The sequence below is a fragment of the Sinocyclocheilus rhinocerous genome, unplaced genomic scaffold (assembly GCF_001515625.1).
Source record: "Sinocyclocheilus rhinocerous isolate Xijiao unplaced genomic scaffold, SAMN03320098_v1.1 scaffold20, whole genome shotgun sequence".
Lineage (NCBI taxonomy): Eukaryota > Metazoa > Chordata > Actinopteri > Cypriniformes > Cyprinidae > Sinocyclocheilus > Sinocyclocheilus rhinocerous.
In genome coordinates this window covers 1,214,137-1,234,722 of record NW_015640468.1, presented here as the reverse complement: position 1 = coordinate 1,234,722, position 20,586 = coordinate 1,214,137, and the positions used below count along the sequence as shown (strand labels likewise).

General features: G+C 34.8%; 1 protein-coding gene across 1 annotated transcript in view; it reads left to right on the top strand.

Moving 5' to 3' along the window:
* LOC107753150 (GDNF family receptor alpha-2-like) overlaps positions 1-18,648 on the top strand; it is a 67,854-nt gene extending 49,206 nt beyond the window's left edge. Inside the window, exons 5-7 of the mRNA XM_016569272.1 lie at positions 11,718-11,827; positions 13,066-13,206; positions 18,572-18,648. Of these exons, the coding sequence (XP_016424758.1) occupies positions 11,718-11,827; positions 13,066-13,206; positions 18,572-18,648 (328 nt within the window). The remainder of the gene's footprint in view (positions 1-11,717; positions 11,828-13,065; positions 13,207-18,571) is intronic.
* The last annotated feature ends 1,938 nt before the right edge of the window (positions 18,649-20,586 follow it).

Here is a 20,586-nt window from a genome sequence, read left to right as displayed (position 1 = left end):
ACAGCCCAGGCAAATAAAGCATAGACTTATAGGGTTAGCTATCGATCTCTCCACAATAGGAGCCGGGTCAGGGTTCTGCTGGAGAAGTATATGGATCTGACAGGCTTTCGTGCAGCAGGATGTGGTGTGTTTTCCAAATATGGGTAACATGCCAAATGAGCAGTCTTTCCCACTGCTGAGTTTATTTATCTTTGCACAGCAATGTCAGATGTGAGAGAAAGGCTTAACTATGCTTGTTGCAGCAAGAGGTAAGTGAATAACAGAGGTATCAACACATTTTCAAAGTCAGATTTCTGTGTTGAACCTTGACACTCTAAAATGCCACAATGACTGAGAAGAAACTGCGCAAATGAGCTGTGCTCTTAAAATGTAGAGAGGTGCCTTGATGCCTATTGTCTACAAAAGGGGCTGTTCACAGAGAATCTTCAAAGAGTTCTTGTGTTTAAAAATGTGGGACACAGCACAGTTTAGACATTTTAGCTTGTTTAACAGAAACTTTATGCTTGTGCAACTGTTGTGAAAAATCTTAGTGTACTTTACAAAACAGTACTGTTAATAATACAAAATTATATATATATATATATATATATATATACTGTAAAAATATATACTTATAGTACTCTTCTTTAAATCACAACAGAATATTATTTAAAAAAATGATTTCAAATGTATTTCAGGAGAGTAAAACTTTTAATGTGGCAAAGTACACTATTTAATAAGTGTATTAAGAAATATAAAGAGTACTCCCTTTAAGTACACTTAAGTGGCCTTTTATTTAATTAATATTATATTATGTGCAAGTACAGTTAGATTATATTTACAAATACACTACAACTGTAATTATATAATGTTAAAAATACACTACAAGTGCACATTCAATACAATTAAAGGGATAGTTCACCCAAAAATGAAAATGATGTCATTTACTCACCAAAGTTGTTCCAAACATGTATGAAATTATTTATTCTACTGAACACAAAAGAAGATACTTTCAAGAATTTTTGTAAACAGTTGATGGTAGCCATTGACTTAATATATATAGATCATATGTATAGAAAAAATAAATAAATATACTATCGGAGTCAGTGGGGACCATGAACTGTTTGGTTACATTACATTAACATTCTTCAAAATATATTTTATGTTCCACAGAAGAAATAAATTCAGCCAGGTTTGGATTTATCTTTGCACAGCAATGTCAGATGTGAGAGAAAGGCTTAACTATGCTTGTTGCAGCAAGAGGTAAGTGAATAACAGAGGTATCAACACATTTTCAAAGTCAGATTTCTGTGTTGAACCTTGACACTCTAAAATGCCACAATGACTGAGAAGAAACTGCGCAAATGAGCTGTGCTCTTAAAATGTAGAGAGGTGCCTTGATGCCTATTGTCTACAAAAGGGGCTGTTCACAGAGAATCTTCAAAGAGTTCTTGTGTTTAAAAATGTGGGACACAGCACAGTTTAGACATTTTAGCTTGTTTAACAGAAACTTTATGCTTGTGCCAAAATATATTTTATGTTCCACAGAAGAAATAAATTCAGCCAGGTTTGGAATAGTTTGAGGGTGAGTAAATGATGACAGAATTTTCATTTTGGGGTAAAATATCCCTTTAAGTGCACTTATTTTTCACAAGGGGAGACTAAAAGCAATAAGATGCAATGCAGTGGTCAAAGATGTCCGTCTAATGCATGTTTATGTAGAACAACAAAAAGATGAACATATAAAACAATATAATCAACATTTCTCTGGCTTCTTCTACTGATTTATATGGGTACTAAGCACATCACAGTGCATTCTGCTGAAGTATGGAAAGATTTCTTGACCTGGCCAAGTGACATGGCTTTTATGTGGAGTGATAGGAAATCTAGATGACCAAATTGGATGTAGCCAGTCACATCAGTCTGAGTGCGGTGTACAGTTAGGTAATGGATTGCAGGTAGAAGGGCGCCAAGCCAGTGACTGCACTGGCTGAAAACGATGTCTTGAATATGATTCTGGCAGCAGCTGCCAGCGCAGAAACTTGAGTAAAGATGTAATGTGAAAATAACTGGAGGTTATTAAGTCAAACAAAGTCAAGGGTTTTGGATGCACTTGATGGATCAGTAAATGCAGTTTTGTTGGCGAGAAGTGAGTTGCATTAAACCACTCACAGAATAACAAAAGCCTGGACAAGGAGCTGAATTAAAATGGTGTCATGAAGGGCCTGGTTGTATTTCTGTTGTGTAAGCAACATGATTCAGCTGTTTTCATAATGTGCTCCACAAAACCAGGTCACCTGTGATAATGCAGGGATTCTACACACCTGGAGGGTGCTACTGTGTAACTTTAACTAGATGGAGAGACAGAGAGAAGGTAAGGCATTGGGAGAAAGAGAAGCTTCCTTGTTGAGTTTGAGGTGTTTTTTTTTTGTTTTTGTTTTTTTTTTGTTTTTTTTGGCATATCTTATCTGAAATTGCTTAAGTGATGAGAAATAAGATAAATTAAATGTTCATATGAGACAAAGGGACTGACATTGGTTAGCATTGTTATAAGTGTGAAAAGAGACACCATATAACTGTTCCATAACCTGCCTCTCTACCCTATTGCCTAAGGCAGCATTGATCTTCCATCGGGGAACCTAATAAGTGAACAATTCGCTCTACATATGTAACTCAACTCACAATTTCAGTTGAGGTTGACTTTAGCATTAGGGATGCACCGAATGTTCGGCAACCGAAATTATTCGGCCGAATAAGTGAAAAAAAAAACGAATAAATTGTACCGAACAATGATATGACGCGATCAAATAGCAACCAGCGAAGAGTGAGAGGCGCGCACTCTTTATAATGCCGCACACATGTCAGCAGTGTGGAAGCATTTAAAACTGTTCGAGAAAGACAGAAAAATCATTACAAGCACAGACAGCGAGAGACTGTTTAGTGCTGCATCGCATGTCTTCAATGACAAGAGGAAGGGGTGATTGCTGCTGGTTACTGTATGATGATTGAAATTGCGAAATGGCCTTAAACAATTAGTAAATAAACTGCAGAACATTATGTTTTCTAATACACGCACGCATTGCATGTATTCTGACAGCGCTGCACGAACTCGCTGCGGATCTGCTTGTTAACCATGGGTTCAAAGTCCAAAGCGAAAATCTGCGCTGAAACAGTGTTACTCATCAGTTGCTCAGGCACATTTTTATTAATTTCTACAAGGCATGTGACAATGCGATACGTGCGACGTATTCGTAATGAGACTCATTTATAAATCTGTTGTTGTCAACAAAAAGAAGCACTGAGGTCTTCCTGCGTTTCTGCCAAAATAAAAGTTGACAAAAAGCAAGAACTCCAACACTCATAAATGTTAGTATTGTAATTTTACTGTTGTTCTGTAAAATAAAATAAAAAGTAAGACAAATATAATGATAATAATTACAACAGCTCTGTTAATACATTTATTATAACATTCACACATAGTGTTCAAATTAGGATCTGTAATATTTTCTAATGTTTTATTTCGGTGCATCCCTAGTTAGCATGATGCTAAGCTAACAGCATTATATTCTAATAAGCTTAAAAATATATAATAAACACAAATATCCATTTTTTTAAATAAAAGTATTTTCATACTGTTCAGTTTTGAGTGATATATGTTCATTTATAATTCAACATTGCTCTCAAATTGAGGCCTATTCACACTAAGAACGGTAACTATAAAGATAACCATAATGATAACTATATTAGCATCCACACCAACAGATGATAGATATTCTGCTTATTGCAAGCATGTTATAAAGAATCATATCTATTAATATCTATTTTATCTGACTTTTAATCATAGCTGATTTATTGTGTAGTTGTTGGTCTTATGGCTGAAATTTTTGTATATGGTTTTATTTATTGACTATCTTTGGACATATTGTACAGTTCATTGGTCAACTGTTGTTGTTATATAAATAAAGTTAAAGTAGTTGAAGCATGCAGTGAAGTTATGTCTGCTGCTTTAAATCCTCAAGTGCTTTAAAGTCAGATGGATTCTGATTGACTGAATGTTTTTATTGTTCATCATTTGGAAAAAAAAAATCTAAAAGTGATTCCAGTGATTTTGTTCATCTGTAGCTATTCTTCACAGAATTAGAACAATTGTTAAAACCTTATAGTTAGGTATTTTCCTTGGTGTGAACAGGCCTGTAGACACAATGTATTCTTCTACAAAAGATGTTTGTGATGATTCCCTAAAATGTTAAATTCTAAAATTCCAAAACCAGGCATCTACTGTAGGCTAGATGAGTTGAACAGCCTTCCAATTATGAAATGCCTCTGCAGGCAGCTCACTATGTTTTGGAACAGAGCACATGTAATGATAGAAGCAAGTGATTTGGTATATACAGATAATGGAGTAAGAATAGACAAACAATGAAAAATGTCTTTGCCATCATGGAGATCAACAGTGATTGACCAGAACATGCATGTCCAGAACTATGGACCATTTAATAATAATTATTCATTACTTAAGAGGGGACTACCTGAATTATTTAACTACTGTAAAAACTCTGTTTGGGCATTACAGCTGTGTTAAAATATCACAACAGATGAGTAAGAAGAACCATAAAAGACACAAAAGATGCAGGAGGCACTTCACGAGGCATCAAATCATTTGGCTTGTTCAGCTCAGAAGCTCTTTCATGCACAGATTTGAAACTGGATCAATGCGACATATCAAAATGTTTGAAGTCTCCACTTTTGTTTTTCCTCCACCGCATATGATTTGTCTGAGAGATTTGGATAGGCTCTCACAGGGAGAAAGCAAAGAACAGATCGATTTTAACACAGGTACCTTGACCCACTTATCTGCTTAATCATGACCCTGACTAGGATGAGTAAGATATTTGTAAGCGTCAGGACTACATATGGAAAGAGAAAGGATTAAGTGAAGCTATGTGTTAGTGGCAGGGGTATCTTTGGTAGAGCAAAAAAAGCAGATTTTTAAAGGGGTTTTGTTGCAGAATTGTGTTGCCTTTTTAATAATATAATAATATAAAATAAAATATAATACGATTCTGAAATGCGCATCCAATGGACATTTTGCTATCCCATGAGGCCACTGGAGAGGATTTGGGAATGTAAGTTCTTTTTTACCAGACGCAAAGTAATTACTTATTCAAAAGAAGTACCTACTCAGAGAGTATGCTATTTTGGATGCAGCCACTGTCTTTATGAGTGAGCCGCTGAATTATTCACTCAACTGATTCGTTCAGAAACTCTGTGTTGCTCAGAGACGTACAATAGTTAATAATGTTGTCGTGTTGAACTATTTTCAAACTATTTCACTTGTAATCATGCTATGGACAGAAACAATTAAAACATCCCTCAAAATATCTTCTTTAGTGAAGGAGAAAATAACAATCGACCCCAGGGTATTGTACTTCTATCCTCCATAGCCTCGTTTTAATTTGTGTTAAATTAAACATGCTGTCTGCTCTACAGTTTCTTAAGCCCACAATCATCTAGACTGCAAAAGCAGCACTGTCTCCTTTTAAGTTAAATATTTCAAGTTTACTATATACAATATGAGGAGAAATGATTCTCTCTGAGGTGAATCAATAAATCTGAACATGCCCCCTTTGCTGTTGGAAGATGAATCTAATGTAATAAGACCCAGTAATGGCCCTCAACATCGATAAGTCTGAAATTCAATAAAGATTGGAACATTTCAATTGCTTTCTTGGCGTAAGATGCAGGGCCCTTTTGTTTGTCAGTGTCAATCATTAGTCTCAAAGTGGCTCAGCTCTTTGTCCTTCAAACTAGCATCAGGAGAGCTCTTTCATTCTCAAGTACAGGGTGACTCCATCATTTGCCAATTGAGAGGCATAGCTTCAGGTACTCCATGTGCAATGAAAGCAGATTTTAATCTTTATTCACCAAACTTCAAAATGTTTGAAAAAAACCTGGCTTCTGTGCCATCAGATTAAGTAATTTATTCTCACTGTCACATAAACAAGTACTGCACATGCAGTATGTACAGTCTGTTCAATAGGTTATAATGTTGCATACCTTGGTGTCGATTCTTTCTTTATTTTGGGGAAAAAAAAGAAGAAAATATTTGAAGGTACAGTATGTTTCAACTGTTTTGTGTATACAGTGAAAGTCAATGGGGTCCAAAATACTGGACATTGTGCGAATTTACATTTGTCCCTCACAGCCTTATTCATGTTATATATGCTGTCCAACAAATTTTTGATGATTCAAAAATACTTGAACTAGAAATAATTAATTACAAACTACCGCTCCATTTAATTCCTGTACACTTTGAATCCTAAAATAAACGCTAACGCTGCCTCTGTTTCAGTGCCGTCCATAGCAACAAGAAGCACCGTTTAAAAAATATTAATTAACCATTTGCCTGAAGAGCACTGGATCGAGATTCATTACCACAAAAACTGACCAAATTACAGTATTTTAAGCATCTTTTTTTTTTAATGAAAGAACTGTTAGCAGTGCTCATTTTGGGGTTTTCTCAGAGAATAGAGAATCTAAAAGGACCTTTCTAACCCTTCGAAGGCAGACAGGCTGTAATTTGAGCAGTGAGTGGTCCGCTCAGGTATAATAGAGGAGTCCTAGCGAGAACTGAAATGTGCTTTATCTTGATGCCAGAGCACTTTCTGCCCAAACAATCCTAGACAGCCTTTTCTAAACTTCAAGTGAACAGTAAATTATAGCAGTTATATTGTCCTCACCTGAAAGGCAAAACCTGCCGCTACAACCTTTCTATCTTGGTCTATCTTGTCTGCTTTTGCCATGAAAAACAACTGTTTGGTAGGTTCTTGCATCTTCTCTGCTGATAAGATACATTTCAGTTACCATAACAGCTCCCCCATGACATAAAAACACTCCTCTTTTGGCTTAAACACATTAGCAGGATGAGTACATCATTTGACTAGATGGAGTAAAGTCTGTCTAAAATTAGAAAGAAAAAAAATCTCATTACACTGAAACAAAAAGGAAAAGCGCAATGTGCTCGGAGATTACAACTAATACTGTAAGAGAGAGAGAACAAATAAGACGTAGAACAAATAATACAAGCTTTATTTGCTTCATTAGCTGGTTAATGCAGTAGAAACTAAAGGAGGTCCAGTTTCAGAGTCTTTCGTCATCTGATAATGTCGCAGCTGTAGGTGAGGGAATAAGAGATATTACTATTGATTGAGTCTAAAACAGGCAGCAATTTCAATTCCTGATTACATGGGGGGAAACAGTGTCCATCACTTGTCACTATGTCTATGAGCATCTCGAAAGATGCAGCTGAAGAACAGGAATGCTTTTTCCCAGAGGGATACAGAGGGAAAATAATCGACAATACAAAAAATAAAACAAATATTATATTACAAAATAATGTATAAACCACTCATTTCTCTAATAAAACTTTCTCCCTACTTTCAGAGGGAGACTGCAACTGCGGACTACTCTTTTTGCCTCCCTTGAGCTCATTTTTTTCTCACTGACAAATATAGGCAAAAAGTCACATGAGAGGATATAGTGTGTCCACATTGCTGTGATTGGCTACACTGGAAAAAAAAATTATACATACATACATAAAATAATAATAATAATAATAATTGTCTGCCAGGACATTATCCATTAATTTTTTTACAGACATTTCCATTAATTTAAAACACAACAGAAGTAAACAGAACACCTGTAAAATAATAATAATAATAATAAATAAATAATAAATAATACAGAAAATTCCTACATATTAATACAGTACATTGTGCCCTATTTTTATAGATTTTTTGAGTGTAATTGTTGAAACCACATGATTGGCTAAAATGGATGGATTAATTACAAAGAAATTAACTCTCACATTCACACTTTTATAATTTTAAGTAATGTCCAAATCAAAATAAACTTAGAATCACTTGAAACACAAAATGAGCTGCGAGTCATCTGGTTTTTAGCAACCACTCTGCATAATGATAATAATAATAATAATAATAATAATAATAATAAAAAGTAACAGCTAGTAGTAATATTTTTTTTAATATTGTATTCTACTGCATTAATGTAATTTTAAAAACTTTAATGTGATTTATTTAAAAAAATATAATTTTAATATAAATATATAATAATATTCTAATATTAATTGCTTGTTGAAGTCCCTGCTCTCTGAAAAATAACTAAAATAAACAAATACAAATATTATAAAGCTGTCACTGTGGTGGTACCCTTTCAAAACTTACTAATATACAATTATTTAGGTACTAATACCTTTGTAGCATTTAGCGTTAAATAAGGTACAAAGATGTACCTTTTAGTTTTTTGGTGTTTTTTCAATGTATGCTTCAGACACGGGTCACGACGAGGCGTTCCCCATAGCGACCCCTAGAGGACGCAGTTCGAAGTTCCCATGAAGGGGAACTTAGGGTACCACCACAGTGACAGCTTTGTACCTTTTTTCTGAGAGTGTAGTGTAAGGGAAATAGTGTTCCATATGTCATGTACCTGGGAACTTTGTAAAATATCAAATGTAACTGGTAAATTAATTTACATTGGACTGAAGATAAAACAAACTCTGAGAGAGAACTTTGCCTCTTCGGAGGTTTACCACACACCACTGCTGAGCAATGTGTTTCAACTTACAGGCTCATTCACAACAGACTGTAGCACTGTTTCTGTTTTGTATTTTCTCAGGGCAAAGAGTAAGCCTTGATTTTTCATGGAAACCCTTGCAATAATTTATGTAGGATATGGGCTTTTGCATTATTTATTAGTAAAATACATTGGAATAAACTTTGCTTTTGCCAAAAATTTGTCAAGTATATATTTCATTGGACATTGTTGGTTCTGCTTTGAAAAACAAAAACATTGTAAATGTATTACAGGATATAAAACATCTCGTCATATTGTGCAATAGTTTGAAAAAGTTAGAACAGGGAGCTTGGAAAGTTTTGTGAAGTTTTATGACTTCCAGCCCCCATTCTTTCAAGTATTTATATCATGTTGGGAACCCAACTGGTACATCAATATTTTTTGCACTTCTCCATTTGATTCCAGCAGCGTGAACAGATGTAATTAGACATGTAAATCACAGCGGAGTCTTTAGCTGTATGCTAATTAAAAGGTGTATTTACAAAGGAGGGAGTGTGTATGAGTTAAATACACACCGAATGCCGCTGGGACTGTATCTGTGTTTAGTAGTACTACATTCCACAGAGACCTGCTTCTAACTGTACTTTCTGTCTGACTCAAACTTTGAGTGCAACAAAGGGCACTGGAACAACAGTGTTCGCCAAGTGGTTTTTGAAGGAGAAGTTTCTAAGACTGGAGATAATGTCTGAAAAATGCAATAATAATAGTGTGATGCAACCCAACTTTTGTAATCAGATTTTAATAGTAGGGTTGTTTCAGAGCCCATTCTTCTGTGGAGCTACCTTAATATGAATGATGCAATTGCAAGGCTGATAATTCATTGATGCAACTGTCAATTTGAACTTTTTTTCAATGTGAAACATTTTGTTTCAACTAGTCGGACTATAAGAAGCACTGCATGATGCGATTTTATAATTCGCTAGTTCGGTCTCCTGTAAATCCTTAGCGGTAAAAATCACGCTCCACGTGTCTGTATATTTAACATAAAATATGTTCATGATTGGATGTGATTTTGTTGTTCCGGACTACAGAAAAATATAGAGTGTATGAGGAGTAAAAAGGCTTCTTTGGATATCTGTCATTGAGAAAAACTTTAATTTTAGCAGATTCGTAGGAATTATGAAATGATTTCTTCAGTAACTTTTTAAAACCATAATTTTAATAAATAATAAAGAACATACACACTGTTTGTTTGGACAAAGTGAGTAATCTGAGAATCACATCGGCTACATTTACACAGCTGCAGAATAGGATAGTTACATTTCAGTATAGAGTATACATTTTAGTTTAGTATACTTTTTTTAGCCCCTAACCCCAATCCTACGCCAATCTTAAACCTAACTACTTCTTTGGGGAATTATAATAATAATAATACTTTTGTTCAGCAAGGACAAATCAAATTGTTCAAAAGTGACAGAAAAGACATTAGTAATGTCACAAAAGATTTCTAATAAATGCTTTTCTTTAAACTTTCCATTCAAACAATCCTGAACAAACAAATCATGGTTTCCACAAAAAAATATTAAACAGCACAACTGTTTTCAACACTGATAATAAGAAGAAATTGAGCTTGAGCACCAATAAGCATATGAGAATGATTTCTAAAGGATCATGTGACTGGAGGAATTGCTTGTTTCTGCCATCACAGAAATAAAATGCATTTTAAAATAAATTAAAATACTTATTTTAATTTCAAAATGCAGCCTCTGTGAACATACAAGAATAAAATAAAAATCCAGGTGTGAAAAACTTGTTGGATCTTTCCCAAAAAGACTCATGGCTGTATTAGATCAAGAGGGTGCTTCTACTAAATACTGAGCATTTTTCAGTTTTTCTTTTTTAATAAATCTGCAAAGATGTCAACAATTCTGTGTTTTTCTGTCAATATGGGGTGCTGTGTGTACATTAATGAGGAAAAAAAATTAACTTAAATGATTTTAGCAAATGGCTGCAATATAACAAAGAGTGAAAAATTTAAGGGGGTCTGAATACTTTCCGTACCCACTGTATATATATATAAACGTATCTTACAGACCACAAACTTTTTTTTAAATAGTGTACATAGTTACAATATACTATTATACAGATAATTTCTGAGCTCATTAATCTTATTGATGAAATACAATAAAATCAACCTTTTAATTCCATGAATTCAATATTCTATGAACATAAAATGATTCATAAACATTTGGACATCTCTAAAGTCACCCATACACAAAATGCTAATGTTTTAGAAGCTGTCTATATGTTATAATGTATGAGTTAGTCTCTATGCAACATATGAAAATGTATGCGTGCTGGAACCAACAATGCCTACAGTATGACTACTAATGAGATCATGCACAGTTCTGTTATAAACCGTTCCGATAAGCTACCAAACAGCAAAGAAATGACCATAAATGTAAAGGACAGATGACTATGTGTTGGGTGTGTGGTTGGACTGGTGATGTATGTGGGTGCTGAGAAACGTCCGCTGTGTCTGTTCAATTGTTGGGCCACACAGCAGTGTTCCCAGATCTCTTGCAGGAGGCGGACAGAAATACTGCATGTCAATGGCATCTGTAAACTTGTCTGACCATGTTTAAAATTCTCTGCAACAACAAATTGCCAGTGGTGTATTTATTGCCTTATACAGACAGAGATTGGAAGGCTAAGCTATAAGAAGACAGTTGAAGTATTTGTGGAAGTTCTTGTTCTCTCTTATGCTGCAGAGAGGATGTCCTGTCTTCTGCCTGACCCTCAGGATGCCTCTGAACCACAGACATGCTGCGGTCACGGTCAGCAACGATGACTAATAATGAACAGAGGAAAAAAGAGGGAAAGAATGAAAGACAGCAAAAGAAAGAGAAATGGTCATGATTTCCCCTTATCTTGAAGAAAAAGCAGTGATGTGTGAAGCTGAAGATGCCTCTGAACATGCACAGACTCAAACTCTGTCCTTTGTGGATTGCAGATGGCCTCTTCAGGCATAAACACATACACACAAACTTTCCCCAATGTTTCACCCCTAGGCAAAACTATAGACTGACCGCACTTTGTTTTTCATGGAAAGTAGTTTCATGTTGCTGTTGTGTTTTTGTGCCAAGGTCACGACTGGCTGATTTCCACACAAACTGTCAGATGACCCCTCACTCCATCAGCAGCTGCCTCAACGATGACTATCAGGCCTGCCTTACATCTTACACCAGACTCATTGGTGAGCCATTTTTTATATATAATTCTATTTGGGATATTGATATACAACATATATAAATGCAGTGAATTTTCATAAGCTATTTTTTCTTAGAATATGTTTACTCAGTTTAAATCAGTGTTACTGGATAACAATTGCTTTTCTGAAAAGAGCATGACCAGATAATAATAAAGCTAAATGATTATGATGAATGATTCATCAATGTGTGGAAATATGAAGATACTTATAAGCACATAATACAATTAATTAAAAAGTGCTAAATTTGACATTATTATTATTTTTACACTATACACTATCATTCAAAAGTTAGGGGTCTATAAGATTTAAAAAAAAAATAAAAAATTTTAAAGGAATGAATGCTTTTATTCAGCAAGTATACATTAAATTGATCAAAAGTGACTTTTGCATGTAAATAAATTCTGTACTTTTGAACTTTCTATTGATCAAAGAAATTTGAAAGAAATATATAATACTTTCCAAAAAATCAAGAAGCACAACTATATTTAACATTGATAATAGTTCATTGCTAAAGAAATGTTTCTTCAGCAGCAAATCAGCATAGGCTATTATAATGATTTCTGAAGGATCATGTGACATTGAAGACTGGAGTAATGATGCTGAAGATTCAGCTTTACATCACAGAAATAAATTACATTTTAAAATATATTAAAATGGAAAACAGTTATTTCAAATTGTAAAAATGACTCACAATATTTCAGTAATTTTGATCAAACAAATGCAGCCTTGGTGAGCATAAGAGACTTCTTTCAAAAGAAAAAAAAAATCAATCTCAACAGAACAGGAGAAAAGTACTATTAATATTAAATCAACCCTCTTTGCACCATCATTAGTAAACATTAAGAGCACATCAAATATAATTAACAAATATGTGACCCTGGACTAAATCTACAAAATATCTTCATGGAACATGATCTTTACTTAATATCCTAATGATTTTTGGCATAAAAGAAAAATGGATAATTTTGACCCATACAGTGTTTTTTTGGCTATTGCTACAAATATACCCCAGCGACTTAAGACTGGTTTTGTGGTCCAGGGTCACATATTTGGTTTTTGACTCATTCATTGATCAAGAAGATAAATGACAAGAAGACAAATAGAATATAAATTTTACCTATGAAAAGTAATGCTCATGCTCGAGTTCATTTAATAGTTCACTGTGATACACATTATTCAGTAACCTAGAAGGACATATTTCATTTTATGTGTTTTCCCTATAGGTACAGATATGACTTCTAACTACATGGACTCAGGTCACTCAAACTTCACCATCTCCCCCTGGTGTACCTGTAGAGGCAGCGGGAATCAGGAGGAAGAGTGTGAGAAATTTCTGCAGGACTTCAGAGAAAACAACTGTCTCCGTAAGTCTTTTTTCTTTTGTTATGAAAGCTTTTCGTCTGCAAAGTCTGTCCCTTCTAGCTTCACTCTCCACTTAGCTTTCAGCATTTACATTTAATTCAGAATTTATACTCAGCTTTTTGATAAGCCATTGAGGCTGCGGTACTTATATGAGCATGCGTCTGTTTAGAAATAGGTTTCTATACTACTTTTTAAACCTGAATGCTGCAGCTAAGGTGACAATGTTTGAAACCTGCCTTGTTTTGTATTTACTTTCCATTAGAAAATTAATTCCATGTGTGGAAGCTCTACCCACCTCCAGAATAATAAATGTCTGATTGTTTTGTAACTAATGTCATGCTTGTTAGCAGAAAGTAAACATGTAGGCTGAGGCTAAATAAGGCTTCCAGCCTGACTTGTTATCATGTGCTGCTACAGGACTCCTTTTTTGGTATTGCATAGTGATAATGTGTCAGTTCAGTCATTTAAACTGAGCTTTATGGCTTATTTTAAAAAGATAATCTAATTAAATGTATTCATTCATTCATTGGTCATCTAGATTTACAGATTTTAGATGTAGTTTAACATGTTCATTCCTTAGCATTGAATACTCCTAGGATTACATAGACTAAATTTAAATTATATTGTGGCTTTTAGTGTGTTAAGAATTTACTGGGAGAAATCCAGTCATTTTAATAGGAATCCAAGTAACTGTGAATTTTATGGGAGGGTGAAAGATTTCTCCATACAGATTTTGCAACAGATTCAAGTTGGTCACGTGGATTTGCCATGTTGACCAACAGAAAGTTGCTTGGTTTGAAAGAGACTTCTGTGTGAGCTGTGCTTAATATATAACTACTCTATTGACAATAGACAATGGTGCATTTTTTCTTGCAAAATTCGCTAATGTGACCATACTTTTAGCTTTGAGACAATATATATGCTAGTGTTCTCCTAAGCAGTGACTAGTCTTTAGAAGATATACACATTTCAATTTTACAGTCTTTCTCCACATGGAAGATGGGCAAAATTGTGAAAAAAAATTAAAATAAAAAATTGTCCAATCAAATGCTCTCTAGCAATAGCATGTAGCAAATCATGGTTCATACCTGTGCCGAAATCATCTTGTTTCTATGCAGTTAGGTACATGATTGTTTGTCTGCGTTATGCTCAAGGAAAATACCAATAGATTACACTGAAGCGGTTTCCGGCTAAATTGACAAGAAAGGTCAGTTTTTGGGAAATAGTGTTAATATTATTTTGTTGATCTGTCTATTTGGGGACATATGTATTTGAGAGCTGAGAAGAAAGAGGACAGACAGAAACAGACAGACAGACAGATTATTCATGTTTGACAAATGTTGAAAAAGTGCCGTTTCTGTGAAAGAGGATTTTTGGGAAAGAACAACTTTACTATCCCTCAACAGACTTTCTGTATTAATGGTTATAAAAAATGCATTATTAGAAATAGGCAAATAAAAATATAATTATTAGGAAGCAAATAAAAGACAATCGAAGATGAAGAAATTCCCCCCAAAAATGTTTGATTGCTTGTCAGGAATATCTTCCAGAGAGTGAAATAAATAACAGAGAGGAAAACGAAAACATAAGATAATAAGCTACAGAGCTTCAGGCATTAGCTCAGGAGACATTTCATCCGATATCCCACTGTGAGATTGCTGAGAAAGATTTCTCAAGTCAAAACAAGCATGGATACAGTGTAATTTGCATGGATTTCATGTAAATCATGGCTCTGTCACCAAACCTAGTGTGATGCTTTCGTAGACTGCATTTTAAGGAATTGTAGGCACACTTTCAAGTGATAGTTAACCAAAAGTTAACAATACCTTGTTATGGGTGAATTGCAAGGTACCATTACATATGTCCTTTTTGCAAACAAGATTGCATAATAAATTGCAATATACATCCAAGATTGGCAGACAAAATTTATGAAATGTTATAAATGTATGTCATTACATAGCGGAAAGCAATAAACAGTAAACAAATTTGTGTCCCGAGGTTTGATGTTAGCAACATACTAATAAGAAACTCTTTTGAATTGAATAGTCATATCTCCTGTCGGCTTCATATTAGCAGCATTATTCTTACGCTGTTGGTAAACGGTGGTTAGTGAACTTGTTGCCTATTAAGAGTGTTTTAGTAGATACAAGCTCATGGAGGCAGTAGACAGCAAGCCAGCTCATATAATTGTAAGACAGCCTGTGTGTGTGTGTGTGTGTGTATGTGTTGTTGAGGTTAGTTAATATTTAGATCTCACCACTAACAAAGCTGCATTTACAGAACATCAACATACTTTACTCATTTATTTTAGTCATACATATTGTAGTGAAAAAACATAGCAACATATTTACACTTAGGAATATTGTATGCTGTCACTTTGCATTCAGTCTGCATTTGATTGGACTAGTTGACAATAGTCAAGCTATGAACAGCTGTAGAATAAACTAACAACAAGAAATAAATTAGTTGACATTTGTACCTTTGTTTAGTTAATTGCACACACACACACAAACACACACACACACTGCTTTGCAGAGTTTTTCACCTGAGTGCAGAATACTCTCCAGAGATGTTGACGGGCTCATAATTAACATATTAAAGTTGAAAATGTACAATGATTGAATGTGCCTCTGAAAACAGCACAAATAGACCAGACAGAAAAACGTGTCCTCACGATTTCCCCAAGGAGCCACAAAACTGCATGTCACTATTTACACTATATGATGTATTCGTGTAAAAAATTATAATTAGTGCATTACCCAAGCAGGAAGTTTATAATTAGAGACTGCCTGAGGGGAAACATTGTCAAACTTCACCATTCTCCAGCAATTCAGAAACGTGTCAGATGCGCATCACAGATTCACCCCATTGCTGAAACTCAGATTTTTCTTCTGGTCCCACTCAAATGAAAGATGAATAGTTTGCTATGGGCCATTTTTCTCATTCTGACAGGTAGAGAGAAAATGGGCAAAGTCTCGCTCTGTTTACCATGTTTTAATTCCAGGCAGAGTTCGACATCACAGTGATTTTTGGAGGTGAAATTCAAAGGGGGCGCTTTGCTCTGTCTAGCAAGTCCAGTAGCACTTAAAGTTTGCCTGAGGCAGGAAGGAATGTTCCCTACATGTAGAAGTGGCATGTCTTGCTCATGGGCACGACCGAGGCAATGATTCTATTCACCCAACACTATAAATTGTCTCCAGTGCTCCATTGGTTTGAATGATCAGATATTCATCTGGTTATTCATACTGTTTCTGCCACTAAAAATTAAATTAATTAATAAAATTCAATTAATAATAGATAATAAAATGTAATTTCATTGGAAAAACATAGAAATTGTCATTTTGATGGCTATAACTTTATAAGCACACATTCAATTATTCTACTAACTCTAACCCTAACCTAACAGTCTATTAATATTCTAATGAGAATTAGTTGATATGTAGTTGCAAATTAATGACAGTTAGTCGACATGTAGATTCAAATTTACTTATGGTTAGTAGAATCTTTAATGTCATAGACGTACATACATAGATGCCTCATTCTTAGGCCGCTATACGTAAGCCACATTGGAACTGTCAAAGCCAGTTCGTGAACACTCAAGAGCAAGTTGACTGTTCGTCTGCAACCGTAGTTATACTGTACACATGTATGCATATCTACATCTGCAATAAACTTCACCAGATGATTTTGCAAAACTAACACAATACAACAAGATGGAGGCAATAGCTAACACAATATTAAAAAGTTGCAAAAAAAGTTTAAAAACCTGTAATATTGAGTTAATACTTATATAAAACACAAACCAACACATTCTCACCTGTGAAAGTTTATTTAAAATTGAAATCTCTGTGGTTTTTACAGCTAGAGGCTGCACCATGGTGTGGAATCTGGAAAAGTCTATTACTTTTGTAATGCGTTACTCCCAACACTGACAATAAATATATGCATAATGAATCTTTCATAATGTCTACAATTCGTGTGTTATAATGAGAGGATTCGTGAGCACGCAAATTTCAGCACTGCATTGCTCAACGCTGCAAACACGTGTTATAGCCTAATTAGAAACTCTGCATACGCTTGCACCTGTTAATCGTTTATATTTTATATTAGTTCATGTTGCTTTTGTGCAAAAGATGAATAACAATTTATTTGTTTTAGATATTTTGTTTAGATATTTCTATTTTGCGGGTGTCCCGTGAATAATTTTATTCTCCCGCATCCCGCACACACACGAAACCCACCTGCACCAGCACTCACCCATCTTGACCCGCGCCACACTCTTTTGCGTCGGGTCTCGCGGGAGCAAGTCTCTAATCCACTGGCACTTGACTCGACAGTGCGTATGCTACATCCTTTTTACAATCTGTAGATTATAAAACACTGCATTCTGTCAGCAATGTAACGCGGCAGTAACGTATAGAGACCTCGGCTTGTAACTATACTCGAATTACTAATTTGAAAATTATAACGCGTTAAATTACTCTGTTACTAAAAAAGTAATCAAATTACAGTAACTGAGTAATGCGTTACTGCCCAACACTGGTGACGACACATTGACCATTCTAAGATGATGGGCGCATTGACATGCCTGGAGTGGTTGAATTTGGAATCTACGTATACATATCTATGTCTAAAGTGGACTATCGAAAGAAAGTGTAACCATAATAGCACATGTTAGAATGTTCGTCAACCAGTCAGAATCAAGCATTCAACAGCCCTGTGGTATAAACAGCAATGTTTACCTTTTTTTTGGCCAAAACAACTTGTAAAAATGTCACATGGGCCGACAACATAAAATAATTTACGAATTTGAATTAATTTGAAACAGACAGTTTGAACCGATTCACATAAATAAATTTGTTTTCCCAATGTACACCAGGTAATTTCCCTAAAGTTTATGGAATAATCAACCGCTGGGCCCACTATGATTGTTTTTTCGAGGCGACCAAATATGGCAATTATGCTTTCTCCAATGATACAGTCATGGACATTGCCATTTTCTTCTTTAATAAGAGAATTTCCGATATAAATCAGAGATGCTGTAAAAAAAAAAAAGAGAGAGTTTGAGTTGGGCATTCGTTATTATGACGTGTCCCACATTCAGTCAGAAACATAATATGAAGGTAACCTAAACAAAACAAACAAAAAGAAAAATATACAATATGAACAATAAATCCAAATAACTACATCTGAATTAAAAAATACCTTATTTTTTGCAAAATCATTCATTATAATTCACACATTCATGGCCATGCCCAGTCTTACGTTAAAAATAAGGTTGATATGAAGCATGGTTTGCTCTCACAAAGGCCTGTGTAGCAGGATGTATGATTTTGTGAGTGTTTGTGTGTTGGTTTGTTTGAGCAGGGTTGTATGTAGCGGTGCAAGGCTACACATCAGTGTCTTCCTGTGCGTTTCTGTGTAAACAATCAGGACAAGTGTGAGAGTTCTAAAGCAAAGAGCTGAGATGTGAATGAATGGAAGAGAAATGGAGGGAGATGTTGAGAAGCGAAGGGAAGAGAGGAGGGCATTAGCAGAGCTGTGAGCAGAGATTTGGGTTGATGTCAACAGGCAGCTGACACACATCACCGCTTTTGCAAATTAATTGGCTTTTAGTCACTGTCCTCTGTTTCTCTCACCCCCCACCGACCCCCCCCACCCCACCCCACATCCCCGCCTGTCAACACGATTTCGGTCCCTTCCTCCGTGTCTCTCGCTCTGTCTGTCTGTCTCTCTCTTTCACTCTCTCTCCTTGCCAGCTGCAGTTATGGCAGTTATGGCTTTTGCCTAAGCCTGCATCTAATTATGCATGTTTACACAGGAGACGCTGAAAGTTCACTGCATGAGCTAACGCTAATTTAACACAATCACTACATTCATAGATCAGGTGAAATGACACATAAAACAAAATAAAGAGATGTACCATACACAAAAACTGATAAATAATTAGATATTGGTAACTGCAGTAGTATTTCTTTCACTTGAACTCAGTATTAAGTGAATAGTGCATTTGTAGTTATGGGCATGAACAGGAAGATATAAACATAATAGGGTAAATTTACTAAGATTTAATCACACCTATTGATAGTGTTGTTCATTTGCACGGGTAGTTTTAGCACCACCCATAGGAAAGAAAAATCAAAAGTGAGATCTCTTTAACATCTCAAATATTTCTCCTAGACAGAAATGAGGTTACTTTAAGATCGAATGGAGATTTTTGCTTGAGTCTCCTGCTTCTCAAACTGGTCTCCTGAGACAAAAACTCTAACACTCTCAAAATGGTCTCCTTTAAAGCTTTAAAAGAGATCTTAACAACATCACACACTGTGCTTAGATATTTCTCCTTAGCTGGAGACTCTGGATCTCTCACATTTGTCTCTTTTAAAGCTTTAGAATAGATCTCAACAACATCACACACTGTGCTCAGATGTTTCTCCTTAGCTAGAGACTCTGGATATCTCATATCTGTCTCCTTTAAAGCTTTAGAAGAGATCTCAACAACATCACACACTGTGCTCAGATGTTTCTCCTTATCTCTGAGTGCAATAAAATAAAACAATGTTGAAATAGATCAAAACGTTTTACCAAACTATAATTACAAATAAACTAAACTAAAATAACATAACATAAAAAATAATAAAAATAATTAAACAAAATAAATCCAAAAACTAAAAAAATAATAAAATAAAATAAATGTAAAAAATAAAATAAATTTAAATATATAATTTTCCACACTGTTCGCAAAATTAAATCAAGGAAGTTAGCTACCATGAAACAATTTAACAATACATACTAAATACAGCAAAATATATTGCAATAGCAATATTTATCTACATATATATTTTAATACAACATTTTAATACATGACTTCAGTGAACATTTTGATTGATGACACAAAGGAATCAGTGATTTGAATGAATTAATTTAAACAACACTCGAATCAGCTCTTTAAAATGAAAAAGTGCACTCAACTATACCACGTGTCTGCACATATGTGTGGTTATAACTCCATCATGTGATCATCATTTGATGAATACACAAACAAAATGGATCAATCTTAAGTAAATGGCACAACATTTTTTAAGAATATGCAACAAATTGTCTAATTTACATAGAAGGAGCCATGCCTGTATTGAAAATAAATTTTAATAAAAGACTTAATTACAATGATCGCGCATCATTTTGTGCTTGCTCAAACTAGTTTGCAGGTTGTTCATGAATAAGACACAGGGGTTTGCGGTGAAATCCCTCACACTCTTTAACAGCTCATATAATGCACTTACTTTCACAACATCTTGAAATCACTCATTCTAATAGTCCTTCATGCTTTACCTTTTAATCAGAGAAGGAGAGATTAAGATCGATTGAGTCTCTGGTAAATG